Source organism: Entelurus aequoreus, linkage group LG05 (assembly GCF_033978785.1).
Source record: "Entelurus aequoreus isolate RoL-2023_Sb linkage group LG05, RoL_Eaeq_v1.1, whole genome shotgun sequence".
NCBI classification, from domain to species: domain Eukaryota; kingdom Metazoa; phylum Chordata; class Actinopteri; order Syngnathiformes; family Syngnathidae; genus Entelurus; species Entelurus aequoreus.
The window spans coordinates 19,963,591-19,980,250 of NC_084735.1; the positions used below are offsets into that span (position 1 = coordinate 19,963,591).

Here is a 16,660-nt window from a genome sequence, read left to right on the forward strand (position 1 = left end):
AAACTCAAGGCCCGGGGGCCCAATCTGGCCAGCCACATTATTTTATGTGGCCCGTGAAAGCCTGGAAATAATTTGCGTGAATAAAATGCTCAATCTTTTCTTACCAAATATATTTGTTCTTTCCCTTTTGACATTAAAAATCATGTACTGCATGCAATTGCATATCTTTTCAAATTCAATATAATCAAAATATTATATTATGTATCCCAAAATTTTTTTTTGTGACAATAAAGATAAATACTGTACTTAAATATCGGCTTGACTTATGATTTCAAAACAAATTATCAATCAAATTGTAGACTCTAAAATTGACAATAGATTTTACGGTTAAATTCAGTTTTTTACCATAAAATTAACTTTGGTGCTTTTAGTTTGTTTTCATATACAGTAAGACACTAAAACATTAAAAAACTAACAAAAAAAAACATTAAAACAACAACATTTTACAGTAAAAAACAAACAAACTGGCAGCACCGTTGCTTGAATATTACCGGTAAAAACAGTGCTATTGTTTTTCCATTCCATTCCATTTATTCAATTGTTTTATATGCTGTAAAAAAAAAACTGCTCGTACTGTAAAAAAAGTATATTTAAATATTTTTTTTGCAGCTTAAGTAAAAAAATATATTGTTAATGTATTGTATATATATATACACATTTATATTCATATATTACTCATTGTTAAAAGCGGCCCTCTGAGGGCAACCATAACTGCGATGTGGCCCTCAATAAAAAACAGTTTGACACCCCTGGTCTAAAGTAACATGTCTTCGCTCGTTATTTTCGCAGTTTAATGCTTTTTTAATGTACCGTATTTTTCGGAGTATAAGTTGCCCCGGAGTATAAGTTGCCCCGGAGTATAAGTCGCACCGGCCGAAAATGCATAATAAAGAAGGAAAAAAACATGTATTAGTCGCACTATTTGGGGAAATTTATTTGATAAAACCTAACACCAAGAATAGACATTTGAAAGGCAATTTAAAATAAATAAAGAATAGTGAACAACAGGCTGAATAAGTGTACGTTATATGAGGCATAAATAACCAACTGAGAACGTGCCTGGTATGTTAACGTAACATATTATGGTAAGAGTCATTCAAATAACTATAACATATAGAACATGCTATACGTTTACCAAACAATCTGTAACTCCTAATTGCTAAATCCCATGAAATCTTATACGTCTAGTCTCTTACGTGAATGAGCTAAATAATATTATTTGATATTTTACGGTAATGTGTTAATAATTTCACACATAAGCCGCTCCTGAGTATAAGTCGCACCCCCGGCCAACTATGAAAAAAACTGCGACTTATAGTCCAAAAAATACGGTATAAAATATAAAAATCGCAAATCGAGTCGCACTTCTGGAGGGAAAAATCGCAATTATGTTTTTTCTCAAAATCGTGCAGTCCGAGATGGATTACCTCTAAAATGAAGTCCACCAGGCGTTTACTGGGCTTCAGGAGCAGCTGCTGGAAGCGCAAGCCCAGCACTTCGCCTTCCAGAGCGTCACGCACGGCGTTGCAGACACACAACTTGTGACAAACCTCGTCCAGGCCCGCTTCCCTGCATAAAGACGCCCATCAATAACAATAATAATACTAATACTAACATGGAGACGTGTCTCACCCTTGCTGGGCCTTGTGCAAGAGCTCCCTGAGTACAGAGCACCTGAAGTGCTTCGGCAAGCTGCGGCCCACGTTGTCCTTGACGAAAGCTTCCACTACCGCCTGCAAAAGTGAGAAAAATCTCAAAAGTTCCACAAAAGCACGCTGACCGGCACAGTGGCGACGCCCACCTGGTAGCTGCGAGCGCTGATCATCATGTTGATCTGGTCGTAGTGAGTTGTCTGCGAGTCGCATGAGTCGCAATCGCCGGTCAGGGCTTTGCAGGCGTTCCAGTAACCCGCGAGACGCTTCTCATCCAGGTGGACGTGGATTGCGGAGTCCAGCTGAAGGACAAAGGCAGAGGTGCATCTCATCTCATAACAGCCAATATAAGAAGCAAGATTTCCTATTCACCTTAAGACCCGTCAAGTCTCTCTTTAAGAAGACAGAAAGCACCTTCACTATCATTATTGTAATATTCCGAGCAAGTATAATATTTTAGATTTGGACAACTATCGGACATTTTTGGATGTATGTTTTGTTTTTAGGGTTTTGAATGACCTTGCCCCTCCACCAATACAAGTTTTTATAAAGAAAAAACCTGCAATCGAGTCAATACGAGAGCGCTAACCAGGGGAAGTGGCGGGCCGTGCGTTTCCCACTTAAACCTTCAGTTAAGTTAAAGTTAAAGTACCAATGATTGTCACACACACACACTAGGTGTGGCAAAAATTTTCTCTGCATTTGACCCATCACCCTTGATCACCCCCTGGGAGGTGAGGGGAGCAGTGAGCAACAGCAGTGACCGCGCCCGGGAATCATTTTTGGTGATTTAACCCCCAATTCCAACCCTTGATGCTGAGTGCCAAGCAGGGAGGTAATGGGTGCCATTTTTATAGTCTTTGGTATGACTCGGCTAGGGTTTGAACTCACAACCTATCGATCTCAGGGCAGACACTCTAACCATAGACTTATGGATGACTCTTACAACAAATCTTGATTCAATTCGAATCCCAGGCTCATGATTTGATCTAAAATAGGCTGACCATATTGTGAAATCCCAAAAAGAGGACACATATATGCGTGCCAAGGCGGAAGAGGTGAAAATCTGCCAATGATACTCGTACTTGCTTTATAAATAATATATTTATTTAAATAAAGCATTTTTTTCTCCTCTGTTGACAGCAGTGTTGGCGCTAGGAATTTTCAAAATGGGGTCCCAGGGACCCCATGAAGTCATAAAAATGGGTCCCACAGTAAATTTTTGGGGTCCCATTTTTTTGTAAGCGTTTTGAAAAAAAATGATAAACGTATGCATTATCATGTTATATCTCACATTCTATATTGTGTTTTGGAAAAAGGTTGTCATAAACGTTACTTAATTAATTTTAAAAAAAAATAAACAAAAAAAACAAATTTGTATGCATATGTAAATGTATTCACAGTGTTTCCCACACATTCACATTTTATTAAAAAAAAATAAAAAAAATTTTGTGGCAGCCTGAATTATTTCGTGGCGGGCCGGCACAAAAATTTTTTATTTTTTTTTAAAATAATTTTTTTGTTTTGTTTTTTTGTGTCCTGTCAAGCTTTATAGGCAAATCATATAGTTGATGTAGATGCCCATATCGGCTGTTCAGATTTACTTTACAAAAGAGAAGTGTAGGATCAAGATTTTTGGAGCGCTTTGTTCAGTGGATCAGATGTTTGATGAAGCTTTGTGTCTATCTACCACCACTACTGTTTTCTGTTTATTTGTTACTGACTGTGGCAGGACACCTCTGCCTCTGTTTCACTTTATGTTGCTGGTAAATAATATGGTTGTAGTAGTAGGCTAAAGTTAAATTATTTAGTATGCACTAATTAAAGGGGCAGAGCTTTAAGAGACATTTTAGCTTTTATATTTTTATAAGATATGTTTTTTGTAAGAACCACAATTAATAAATATATTTCAGTGAATAACTTATTGTTCAAATCTGTATATATATATGTACATAAAGTGTTGTAATTATATTGTAAAATGGATGGATGGATGGACGTTTAAAACAAAACTGTTATTAATTAGTAAGTATAAATTTTTTGAGCCTTTTTAGAGAAAATCATATCATTGTAGTAAATTATGCAAATTACTTGATGATGTCACGATAACCACGCCCATAGCCACGCCCCCACCACCACAGGTATCTTGGTGGTTTATGGGAAACACTGATTCAGTTATAAACATTCATTTACTTTCTTCTTTCCTTCATGAATCTGAACTTTACCGCTGCTGGTAGTTTTTTCTATGTTTTTATTTTATAAGTTGTAGGTGTATTTATTTCAGTATAAAAGTGTAAAAAGTGTTTTGCTTTGGTCAGGAAATGATGATAATGGTGTGCCAGGGCATACATACATTTTATATTTAACGCTTAAATCTCTGGAGTCTACAGCAACTTCAGATCTATCCCTCATTTCAAAATGTTTTTGTTTTGACAGCCCCTCGCGGTAAACTTGTGCAAACTGAGGCAGTAGTTGTCATTGATAAAACTTTTGGCGAACCAAAATAAAAACGCAATAAACGGGGACGGAAATTTGACCCGGCAAATATAAACAAAACAAAACACCGGCGGAAAGCGATAATCGATACAATAAAAAAAAAAAAAAGCAAACCGGGTGTCTTGTCTGTCTCTCCACTCCCTCGCTCTCTGTCTCTGCCCCTCTCTCACAAATGTGTTTTGTTTTTAACCCCTTCTTAACCCTGAACGTACATTGAAAATACACGCAACTCTAACTCAAAATGCCGGACATTTGAGGCATTTAAGAAACTCCGCCCGGACAGCCCCGCAAAAGGAGGACGTATGGTCAGTCTGTCTAAAATCAATATGATTCTTGCAATGTGTTATTTTGTACTAAAGTTAAAACACTCTTAATGCAGATTACAAAAGCTCCTCTTGGCTGCTACACAAAGATGGCCTAAAAAACTTCTTTAAAAAAATATATATTCTTGAATATTTTGAATCCATTCAGAATTGTGTGATTTGAATGTGATTTTTTTCTTCCCAGCGCTCATATCGCGTACTGGTGACAGTGAGTGTGCACCTTCTTCAGGAGCTCTTTAGTCTGCCTGAAGTGATCTCGGGCCTTCTCAAACGCCGGCTGGTCCGTGCAGCCTTGCTGGAAGAAAATGGCCCCCAAGTCGTAGTGAACCTTGAAAAAAAAATACAAAAAAAAATATATATATAAATACATCAAAAGTGATTGCTCAGCTCAACTTGCAGGACCCACCTGGCAGTGTAGCTCGTCGGCGCTGATGCGGAGCCCCGCCGTGGAGGATTCGGTCTCGCCGTTGGCGGCGGCGGCGTCCGCGGCCAGCAAGTCCAGGGTCCTCATGGTGTGCACATAGAAGTCCTTCTTCAGCCGTAGAGCTCCCGCCAGGACACTGATGGAGTCGCTAGCCTGCTCTTTCAACTGGACACAAGAATGGCAGACATTGTCCAATCAGAACACTGTATTTTTTTTAAATATATTGTTGCGGTTATTGACCAGAGACGAGTATCTCAATAACCCGTATGTCCAAAGTGCAGCTCGGGGCCCATTCTAAATATACTATTACAAAAATAAAAATAAAAAGTGGAATAAAAGAGCAAACAGGTGAAATGTAACGAGAAAAAGTTGCAACGTTGACTCGAACTACACAAAGCTGCCATGCAGGCATTTTTTGTCTTTACAGCTTTCATTGCTCCAAAAATAATCAATCAAAATCAACGTTGTTATAAATTATTGACATATTGAAGGCTCCAATTACTTCACATCAAGTATTACACTTTAAAATATTTTTGGGAGAAAATATTGCATATTTTGTGTAAAAGTTTTTGTTTTTTTACATTTAAAAATGATTAATAACTTATAATTGATGGATAGATCTGAAGTTGATCTAGAGCAGTGGTTCTCAAACTGTTTCCAGCAAGTACCACCCCAGAAAAAAACTTGGCTCTCCAAGTTAAAGTTAAAGTTAAAAGTACCAATGATTGTCACACACACACTAGGTGTGGCGAAATTATTCTCTGCATTTAACCCATCACCCTTGATCACCCCCTGGGAGGTGAGGAGAGCAGTGAGCAGCAGCGGTGGCCACGCCCGGGAGTCATTTTTGGGGATTTAACCCCCAATTCCAACCCTTGTTGCTGAGTGCCAAGCAGGGAGGTAATGGGCCCCATTTTTATAGTCTTTGGTATGACTCGGCCGGGGTTTGAACTCACGACCTACCGATCTCTTAAGTACCACCCCAGAAAACAACTTGGCTCTCCAAGTACCACCATAATGACCAACGTTAAAATACTGTAGCATGGTAGGACTAAGTATTCATTAAAAACAAGGCAGAGGCATATATGATATTTTTGGCCACTGTATCATTACACACGGTTTGAACAGTAGCAGTGTGTTTAAATATAGGAAAATATTCCTTGGCGTACCACTAGATGGAGCCTGCGTACCACAAGTGGTACACATACCACAGTTTGAGAATTATTGATCTAGAGCAGGGGTGTCAAAGTCAAGGCCCGAATGAATGATCTATGGCCCCCGGGATGATATTTGATTAGTATTAGAACCGGCCCGCAGGCCACAGCCGCCTGCTGCTGTTTTGCACACACCAATACCCCATCAGTGATGGCACTAGGAATTTTCAAAATCAAGTCATAAAAATGGGGTCCAACGGTAAATTTTTGGGGTCCCACTTTTTTGTAAGCGTTTTGAAAACAAATGATAAATGTATGCATTATCCTGTTATATCTCACAGTCTATATTATGTTTTGGAAAAAGGTTGTCATAAATGTTACTTAATTCATTAAAAAAATAATACAAAAGAAAACAAATTTTTATGCATATGTAAATGTATTCAGTTATAAACATTCATTCACTTTCTTCTTTCTTTCATGGATCTAAACTTCACCGCTGCTGGTATTTTTTTCTATATTTTTATTGTAATATTTTCAGAATGTGTTTGTTCTATTTTTGGCCAAAGTAAGACAAAGAAAACCATCTGAAGTTGTCTTTCTTTTTTATTTTTAATGCCATGATTTTAATAGCCCGGTCCGCGTGTGCACAGATTTTCCTCCATGAGCTAAAATGAGTTTGACACCCCTGATCTAGACAGTGAAAACAAGTACCGTATTTTTCGGACTCTAAGTCGCTCCGGAGTATAAGTCGCACCGGCCGAAAATACATAATAAAGAAGGAAAAAAACACATACAAGTCGCACTCGAGTATATGTTTTTAGCAGAGCTCTGTTGAGGTCCAGTAGCTAAGTTAGCTTCAATGGCGTCGTTAGCAACAGCATTGCTAGGCTTCGCCAGGCGGTACAGCATTAACCGTGTGGTTACAGGTCCAGAGTTTGGTAGTATTGTTGATTTTCTGTCTATCCTTCCAAAATAGACAGATCGTGCTTAAATCTGCATTTAAGCACGATTTTATCACGTTAGCTCCGTAACTAAAGTGCTTTGCCGATATATTGTCTCGGAGATAAAAGTCACTGTGAATGTCCATTTCGCGTTCTCGACTCTCATTTTCAAGAGGATATAGTATCCGAGGTGGTTTAAAATACAAATCCGTGATCCACAATAGAAAAAGGAGAAAGTGTGGAATCCAATGAGCCCTTGTACCTAAGTTATGGTCAGAGCGAAAAAAGAAACGTCCTGCACTGCACTCTAGTCCTTCACTCTCACGTTACTCATCCACAAATCTTTCATCCTCGCTCAAATTAATGGGGTAATCGTCACTTTCTCGGTCCTAATCGCTCTCGCTGCTGGTGTAAACAAAGGGGAAATGTGAGGAGCCCTTCAACCTGCGACGTCACGCTACTTCCGGTACAGGCAAGGCTTTTTTTATCAGCGACCAAAATTTGCGAACTTTATCGTCGATGTTCTCTACTTTCAGCAAAAATATGCCAATATCGCGAAATTATCAAGTATGACACAGAATGGATCTGCTATCCCCGTTTAAATAAGAACATTTCATTTCAGTAGGCCTTTAAGTTAAAGTACCAATGATTGTCACACACACACACACTAAGTGTGGCGAAATTATTCTCTGCATTTGACCCATCACCCTTGATCACCCCCTGGGAGGCGAGGGGAGCAGTGAGCAGCAGCGGTGGCCGCGCCCAAGAATTATTTTTGGTGATTTAACCCCCAATTCCAACCCTTGATGCTGAGTGCCAAGCAGGGAGGTAATGGGTCCCATTTTTTTATAGTCTTTGGTATGACTCGGCCGGGGTTTGAACTCACAACCTACCGATCTCAGGGCATAAGTGTCGAATTTTTTTTTTATATGACTTATTTTTAACATTTTTGGGTCCTTGGGACCAAGCTTTAGGGGAGCCCTGAAGTAAAAAAAATAAGTAAATAAAATAAAAATAAATCTATATATTGTATTTCAAAATGGCCCCCACATGCTAGGATTTTTCAGTGGAGAAAGTTTGGACACCCCCTGCCGTAAACAAAGGTTTACTCATTTCGATGTTTGCTTACGACACTGAGGATGTTGTCCGTCATCTCTTTCTCCTGCTGCACCACATTCAACCTGCAGGGAAGCAGAATAATCAACCTTCGTGCCCAGAATGGCTCCAACCGGCTGATTTAGGAGGGACAACTTGCATGTTCATCTGATGCGGCCCCGGTTTGGTTTGCTTCTCGGGGAAGCTGCTCAGCACGATGGTCCTGATGGCCCTTTAGGAAAGCGTGACAGCGGCGTCAGCGTTTAATCTCTGCCTTATTGCGGCTGCCGTCGGCACTCACCAGCGGTTGTAGATGAGGACCGCCATGGCCGTGGTCGGGGGCAGGGTGGACAAGTCCAGGTCCACGTGTTTCACCCCTGGCGGCACCTTGCTCACGCACAGGAGCTCGTTGAGTAGCATGTTCAAGACGGGGATGGTCAAGCTGATGTGGGGGTAAGCGCACGTGACTGATCGGGACACCTTTTACGCATGCGGTACGGCCAAACGCACCCTTTTTCCAGCACATCCAGGTCCCACTTCATGTACGCCGCCACCTTCAGGGCCAGCAGCTTCAAGGTGCGGTTCCGCCGGTTGTCCGCCGGAGGCTGCACTTGATTCTGCTCGTTCACGGACGGCTTGGACGCCTGCTCCAAGAACTGGACGATGAGCTGCACGGGGGTCGGGTCTGAGGACAACGCACAGGTCAGAATAATAATAATACATTCCTGAGCATGCTTTGGGCTTGCGCCGACCTGCGTAGCACATCTGCAGGTGTTTCTCCAACAAGGCGGGGTCCAGGAGGAACTCAAACCAGGAAGTCTGAAGAGGCGTGCTGGGCCGGCTGCTCGTCACAGCGGCGACCCGATCGGCCGCCTCCGCACTCATCCTGCCCTGCTGAGCACAAATCAGTCTTTTACTTTATTTGCACAGTGGAACCTCGATTTACCAACAGGGTTCGGAATTCGAAAAGTTTGTATAGCAAAGCAAATTTCTATACAAAAAACAACATAAATAAAGGGTTCAGACTGGACAAAAGTCCTAATTTTAGTTGAGGTTTATACACTTTGAACACAATATTTATAGTTCAACACATGCACACACAGAGAAGTCCCTTCGGTGCCCTCACAAACAATCAGAAATCACAAGAATCCTTAACGCTACAGGAGAACTTTTTGGGAGGAATTTAGCCTATTGTTTACAATCATTATGAGAGACAAGAATACATATGAGCCCGTATGTGGGCTCTGTACCGAGGATGTCATTGTGGCTTGTACAGCCCTTTGAGACACTTGTGATTTAGGGCTATATAAATAAACATTGATTGATATGTGTTTTTTTTGGGGTGTGGGGGTTTAAAGATGATTAAAAAACGGGAGTGACCTCTATCAACTTTTATATACACACATACATAACAGGTGTAGGGCTGCAACTAACGATTAATTTGATAATCGATTAATCTGTCGATTATTACTTCGATTAATCGATTAATAATCGGATAAAGGAGACAAACTACATTTCTATCCTATCCGGTATTTTATTGGAAAAAAAACAGCATACTGGCACCATACTTATTTTGATTATTGTTTCTCGGCTGTTTGTAAATGTTGCAGTTTATAAATAAAGGTTTATTAAAAATAAAATTTAAAAAATGTTTTAAATAAAAAATAAAAAGCCTTTGCGCATGCGCATAGCATAGATCCAACAAATCGATGACTAAATTAATCTGCAACTATTTGTATAATCGATTTAATCGATTAGTTGTTGCAGCCCTAAACAGGTGGCGATGGATCTACTTTCTATTTAATAATAAGCCAAAACAAAAACAACAACAAGCTAAACTGTCCGCCGCATGCTCTGCTCTGCCAACACGTGCACACAAAGAGAAGTCCCTTTGGTGCCCTCACAAACAATCAGAAATCCTTAACGCTAAAGGAGAACTTCAGTTTTGTGGTGAATTTAGCCTATTGTTCAGAATCATTATGAGACAAGAACACAGATGTGTTTTGGGGTGGGGGTTAAAGATGATTAAAAAACGGGAGTGACCATTTTAGCCTTCAAAACCCTCTATCAACTTTTATATACACACATACATAACAGGTGGCGATGGATCTACTTTCTATTTAATAATAAGCCAAACTAAAAACAACAACAAGCTGAACTGTCCGCCGCATGCTCTGCTCTGCCAACACGTGCACACACAGAGAAGTCCCTTTGGTGCCCTCACAAACAATCAGAAATCCTTAACGCTAAAGGAGAACTGCCGTTTTGGGGGGAATTTAGCCTATTGTTCACAATCATCATGAGAGACAAGAATACAGATGTTTTTTTGTTTTTTTGGGGGGGGGTTTAAAGATGATTAAACAACAGGAGTGACCGTTGTAGCCTTTAAAACCCTCTATCAACTTTTATATACACACATATGTACATAACAGTTGGCGATGGATCTATTTTCTACTTAATAATAAGCCAAAACAAAAACAACAAGCTAAACTGTCCTCCGTATGCTCTGCTCTGCCAACCCGTGCACACACAGAGACGTCCCTTTGGTGCCCTCACAAACAATCAGAAATCCTTAACGCTAAAGGAGAACTGCAGTTTTTGGGGGGAATTTAGCCTACTGCTCACAATCATTATGCGAGACGAGAATACAGATGTGGTTTTTTTTTTAGGGGGGTGGGGGTGGGTGTTTAAAGATGATTAAAAAACGGGAGTGACCGTTGTAGCCTTCAAAACCCTTTATCAACTTTTATATACACACATACATAACAAGTGGCGATGGGTCTATTTTCTATTTAATAATAAGCCAAAACAAAAACAACAAGCTAAACTGTCCTCCGTATGCTCTGCTCTGCCAACCCGTGCACACACAGAGACGTCCCTTTGGTGCCCTCACAAACAATCAGAAATCCTTAACTTTAAAGGAGAACTGCAGTTTTGGGGGGGAATTTAGCCTACTGTTCACAATCATTATGCGAGACGAGAATAATAAATGATACAGATGTGGTTTTTTTTTTAGGGGGGTGGGGGTGGGTGTTTAAAGATGATTAAAAAACGGGAGTGACCGTTGTAGCCTTCAAAACCCTTTATCAACTTTTATATACACACATACATAACAAGTGGCGATGGATCTACTTTCTATTTAACAATAAGCCAAAACCAAAACAACAACAAGCTAAACTGTCCTCCGTATGCCCTGCTCTGCCAACACATGCACACACAGAGAAGTCGCTTTGGTGCCCTCACAAATATTCAGAAATCACAAGAATCCTTAACGCTAAAGGAGAACTGCAATTTTTGGGGGGAATTTAGCCTATTGTTCACAATCATTATGACAGACAAGAACACATGTTTTCGATAATCGATTTTTAGATGCATCTTAATTTGGACATATATGATTATAAAATCAATTGGTAAACGTTGATAATCGTTTTATTTATTGTAAATAAAGTAATGCAGACAGTTTTAAAATTTGGCTGACTACAGGGAGCCACCTCACCGAGAGATCCCACCAGATCTTTTATTTTAGACACTTATGTTCCAGTTTTATACACATTTCCATTCATTTGATAAATTGATAAAAAGTTGCCAGTGATAAACGCTTATTTAGTGAAATAAAACAAAAATGTAAAACTGCATCAATATACATAAATTAAAGATGCATCAATAATCGATTGTAGCTCCTGAATCGTAATAGTGATCGAATCGTGAGGTGCCCAAAGATTTCCACCTGTAACTGAAAGTCTATATATAATGTAGTAACAGACAAGTTCACAACAATATGTAATATGTACAATATTTACAGTGTTTTGGTCATTTTAAGCATTGCCAGGACTAATTTCTTCAATAATCGATTGTAGCTCCTGAATCGTAATAGTGATCGAATCGTGAGGTGCCCAAAGATTCCCACCTGTAACTGAAAGTCTATATATAATGTAGTAACAGACAAGTTCACAAGAATATGTAATATGTACAATATTTACAGTGTTTTGGTCATTTTAAGCATTGCCAGGACTAATTTCTTCAATGCATTTATTTCCGTTTCCATAGCGGCGTACGTCTGACAACAAATGTGTGTTCCTACTTCCGCAAGTGTTTTCTAATCATGGCACACTGGGTAACAGACAACGGAGATGACTCATTTTTGACAAATGAGGATTCACAACCTGATCTTTTTGAAGCTAAATATACAGAGGATGAACAACTGCCTCTGGAAGCGAGCACAGAGGAAGGTTGAAACGTTGGAGCAGACGGAAGCCGAGAGAGTAAATGAGGAACTTGGAGCCAAGCTATGCCGACATAAATGGCATGCTTACCCAAAATAAACAGGAACAAATCTTCCCCTGCCAGCTGGACGAAACAGATAACTAATTAATCACTTTAATATTGATCATGATTCACGCAGCAAATCATGCATGTTATTACAACTACAGTACATATGCTGTCAAGCTAGCAGTGTACAAACAAAACATGAAATGTGGGCCAACACTTTACAGATACTGTTTTTTCAGTCAGCACAGATTGGTGTCGTATCGCGTTGTGTTTGGCATTACAAATTCAAACGTGATTTGGGTGCTGATGCAAAAGCTAGCTTGTCCCTCGCCGTAGCTGGCACGCCAATGGGTGAGTTGTTAGAATAATTATGTATATATTATCACACAACTCTTATGCTTAAGGGCCGTTGCTATAGTTATTATCAATTGTGCTGAAGTTGTACTTTTTCTATCTGTGCAAAGCCAGTCTCGTAACAGTGTTTGTTTCCAGAATCGGCCTGCTGACTGCCAAGGCCGTACATCGAGTGCCTTGACCCAGACAAAGCAGAGACAGGGCGATATCACGAGAGTCAACACATTTGCATTTCATTAATAGAAAAGAGCTATAAGGATTATTCATAAAGTAGATTACTTAGAACACACTAACATATTATTTATTAATTCGGGTTTATTGAAATTGCAGGAGCTAGTAAAGTTACAGACATTATGTGTCATGTTTAAGGCTAAAAGTAAAACATTACCAGCAAATTTACAAAAAATGTTTGTCATCACTTGTGAGAATGAAGAGCATAGAAGAAAAGGTCATTTCCAACATCAGTATTCAAGGACAACTTTAAAACAAATGTGTATATCAGTGGTGGGGGTTAAACTATGGAATTCTCTTTACAATGAGATAAAAGATTGTAAAAATATATTCCAATTGAAAAAAATATATAAAAACAGAACAATAAAATCATATGGACAGCCATAAGTGTTTACATTTTGCTTTATATTTATTATTTTACTTATTTTTTTCCTGGTTTTGTATTTGTTTTGTATCATCCCGTGAGGTGTATATTACTTCTTTTGGTTTTTTTGTTCGGTTTGTACTTCATGAAGTTTTGCACTTGTGTTTTTTTGTTTGTTTTCGTTATATTTGGATGTAATTGTTGGTTTATATGATATAATTAAGTAAGACTACGTATTATGTTGAAGGGGGCAGGAAAATATAAGATTTTTCTTCATCCTGCTCCTTCTCAGGCATTGGTGTGTTACTGTATAATTGAATAATCGTGGTATAATTGTCTATCGATCAAAGATGCACATCAATGAAGGAGATAAATAAAAATGAAATGAAATGAAATTAATAGTCATATATTGTGTCTAACTGGAGCTGTCGAGATTACCCCCTTCCTTCAGCGACAGCTTCAGTGATGTAACCAGGGACCTCCCAAATAAATAGAGGAAGCACGTGGGCTGGACTTTAGAGCGTAGTTTGGATCTGTAACTAGAGTACAGCCTAAAAAATCCTCCTCAATTGAGCAAAATGTAACTTTGTCTTTTGCATGATTCCTTGCTTCTTGTCTGTTTAATAGATGTCATCAGTGTTTGAACCTGACAGAGTACGCTAGAAAAAAGTTCCTCAGTATTTGCTCTTACAATAACAATGTCGCTACAGCTTGGTTATTATACAGGTTACGTCAAATAGGCTAAACACAGGTACACAGGTATCGTTGTATCCTTTGCTTGTTGGTATCAACTTGGTACTGAAGTATCGGTACTTATATATGTATACTATATAGGTACAAGAGTCCCTATGACCTCAGAGGCTCAGCTGTCTTTCAGAAAGCAAACACAAGAACAAGCTTAAAAAGTAGATGTGTTTCTGTCAGGGGGGTTCATCTGTGGAACAGTTTGGATGATTCCTTAAAATGTTCCAGTTCCATTCACACATTTAAGAAACACTTTAAGACCAATGTCTTGGAAAAATATATCACTCTTGAATCAACACAGTAGTTAATACTATGATTATTGTTAATTACAAACTAAATGTGGGATATAAATAATAATGGATGTATAATTGTTTGTATATAGTATATAATTGGTACAAAAGTTTAACTAACACGTGTACAAGGATATTTCACATGTCTTTACTGTGTATATAATTGAACAGTCCTTATGTTGTGTACAAGGTGTATTTATAATATGTTGTGCAAAGGAAATTTCATATTTTTAGGAAGCTCATCCTGTATTTGACATTGTTTATAGGGGTTAGGCGCAATAAGTGTTCAACTTCAGCCTAAACCCTGTCGGTCTGCAACATTTTCAATTTATGAATGTACAACTGTTTGTTTATGTAAAACTTTTTGTTTAAATTGTTGACCACTGACCGAAGAAATAATAAACTAAACTACTTTTGACAACCCTTAGTACTGCTTTTCATTAGTAATAGAAGGCAACATCAAGTCCTTTAAAGCGTTGTAAAAATAATAATATCAATAATCGACAATAACATAGTTCAGCGATAAACACATAGTTTGAACAATTATTGACTAAAAAGGTGCTGCAAAGCATGCTGGGAAGCTGGCATCACTCCTAGTAACGCTATAATATGCTATGTGCTAAGTTATGGAATAAATGACGACGCAAACGTGTGTAATATCTAATAACGTACCTCATTGATAATAAATAATACATTTTTATTTTTAACAATCTGCGGACTGCAAACAGGCCCCGAGCTGCAATTTGGACACTATTGATTTATAAGGTGAGGGTGTACATTAAAAAAGATGCAATTTATCTCAAAACCAATGTGGAGTTTGGCGCAAGTACGGTTGTTTAAGTGTCCACTGCGGCCCAACTGGGCGGGGCTTTGTTTATGTGGTCAATGGAGGTGCGCGCACAGCATTGCTAAGACAGTACACAGCAACCGATATTTTTAAATCAAGCGCACCTCTCTACCTCTGGCGTGTTTTCCTTACACTTCATTTTCTAGCGAGCTCACAAACTATGGACGAATTGGCTTACCTTAGTGGATAAACAATGATCTAGCAGAATAAAAAATTGTATAAATATCTAAAAATTGACCCCAGGAAGCAGGGAGAGCAACACGGACTGCTGTTTCTCACATAATTCATTCTGCGCTTCGCCATCCCCTTCGCTCACTTCCGGTTGTGGTTCGTCATCAGGAAGTTACAAACTGCGTTGCGTTTACGCATATTTATACGGTAACGATTTTACTTTTTTATATATATATACACGTCGTGTATTAAAACAGTTGTTTTATGTCGGTGTAAAAAAACGTGTCTCCGTAAAATTAATTTTTTTTGGGGCGAGTGAAAACACTCCAAAATGGGACACATTTGTAGTTGTGTTGTATGGAGTTCAATTTGTGTCTTTAATATGAAAGCTTTTTTAACACTGAATGTTTTCGCATTTGAATTTTGTAAACATCCATCCATCCATCCATCCATCCATCCATCCATCCATCCATCTTCTTCCGCTTATCCGAGGTCGGTTCGCGGGGGCAGCAGCTTAAGCAGGGAAGCCCAGACTTCCCTCTCCCCAGCCACTTCGTCCAGCTCCTCCCGGGGGATCCCGAGGCGTTCTCAGGCCAGCCGGGAGACATAGTCTTCCCAACGTGTCCTGGGTCTTCCTCGTGGCCTCCTACCGGTCGGACGTGCCCTAAACACCTCCCTAGGGAGGCGTTCGGGTGGCATCCTGACCAGATGCCCGAACCACCTCATCTGGCTCCTCTCGATGTGGAGGAGGAGCGGTTTTACTTTGAGCTCCCCCCGGATGGCAGAGCTTCTCACCCTATCTCTAAGGGAGAGCCCCGCCACCCGGCGGAGGAAACTCATTTCGGCCGCTTGTACCCGTGATCTTGTCCTTTCGGTCATAACCCAAAGCTCATGACCATAGGTGAGGATGGGAAAGTAGATCGACCGGTAAATTGAGAGCTTTGCCTTCCGGCTCAGCTCCTTCTTCACCACAACGGATCGATACAGCGTCCGCATTACCGAAGACGCCGCACCGATCCGCCTGTCGATCTCACGATCCACTCCTCCCTCACTCGTGAACAAGACTCCGAGTTACTTGAACTCCTCCACTTGGGGCAGGGTCTCCCCCGCAACCCGGAGATGGCACTCCACCCTTTTCCGGGCGAGAACCATGGATTCGGACTTGGAGGTGCTGATTCTCATCCCAGTCGCTTCACACTCAGCTGCGAACCGATCCAGCGAGAGCTGAAGATCCTGGCCAGATGAAGCCATCAGGACCACATCATCTGCAAAAAGCAGAGACCTAATCCTGCAGCCACCAAACCAGAT

The 16,660-nt window shown here is 39.9% G+C and overlaps 1 protein-coding gene across 6 annotated transcripts in view; it reads right to left on the minus strand.

Annotated features, from left to right (window-relative positions):
- Positions 1-15,528, minus strand: part of ints8 (integrator complex subunit 8) — a 37,918-nt gene extending 22,390 nt beyond the window's left edge. The window contains exons 1-11 of one of the 6 annotated variants that reach the window (XM_062046275.1): positions 15,461-15,528; positions 8,835-8,976; positions 8,593-8,767; positions 8,384-8,524; positions 8,243-8,314; positions 8,117-8,168; positions 4,875-5,057; positions 4,689-4,796; positions 1,802-1,954; positions 1,633-1,733; positions 1,428-1,569 (exon numbers count right to left, since the gene is read on the minus strand). In XM_062046275.1, coding sequence (XP_061902259.1) covers positions 1,428-1,569; positions 1,633-1,733; positions 1,802-1,954; positions 4,689-4,796; positions 4,875-5,057; positions 8,117-8,168; positions 8,243-8,314; positions 8,384-8,524; positions 8,593-8,767; positions 8,835-8,976; positions 15,461-15,484 — 1,293 coding nt within the window. In that variant the 5' untranslated portion in view covers positions 15,485-15,528. Of the gene's footprint in view, positions 1-1,427; positions 1,570-1,632; positions 1,734-1,801; positions 1,955-4,688; positions 4,797-4,874; positions 5,058-8,116; positions 8,169-8,242; positions 8,315-8,383; positions 8,525-8,592; positions 8,768-8,834; positions 8,977-15,359 lie in introns of all 6 variants that reach the window. The other 5 variants (XM_062046279.1, XM_062046280.1, XM_062046276.1 and 2 more) reach the window with 5 other exon arrangements.
- Between the last annotated feature and the right edge of the window lie 1,132 nt (positions 15,529-16,660).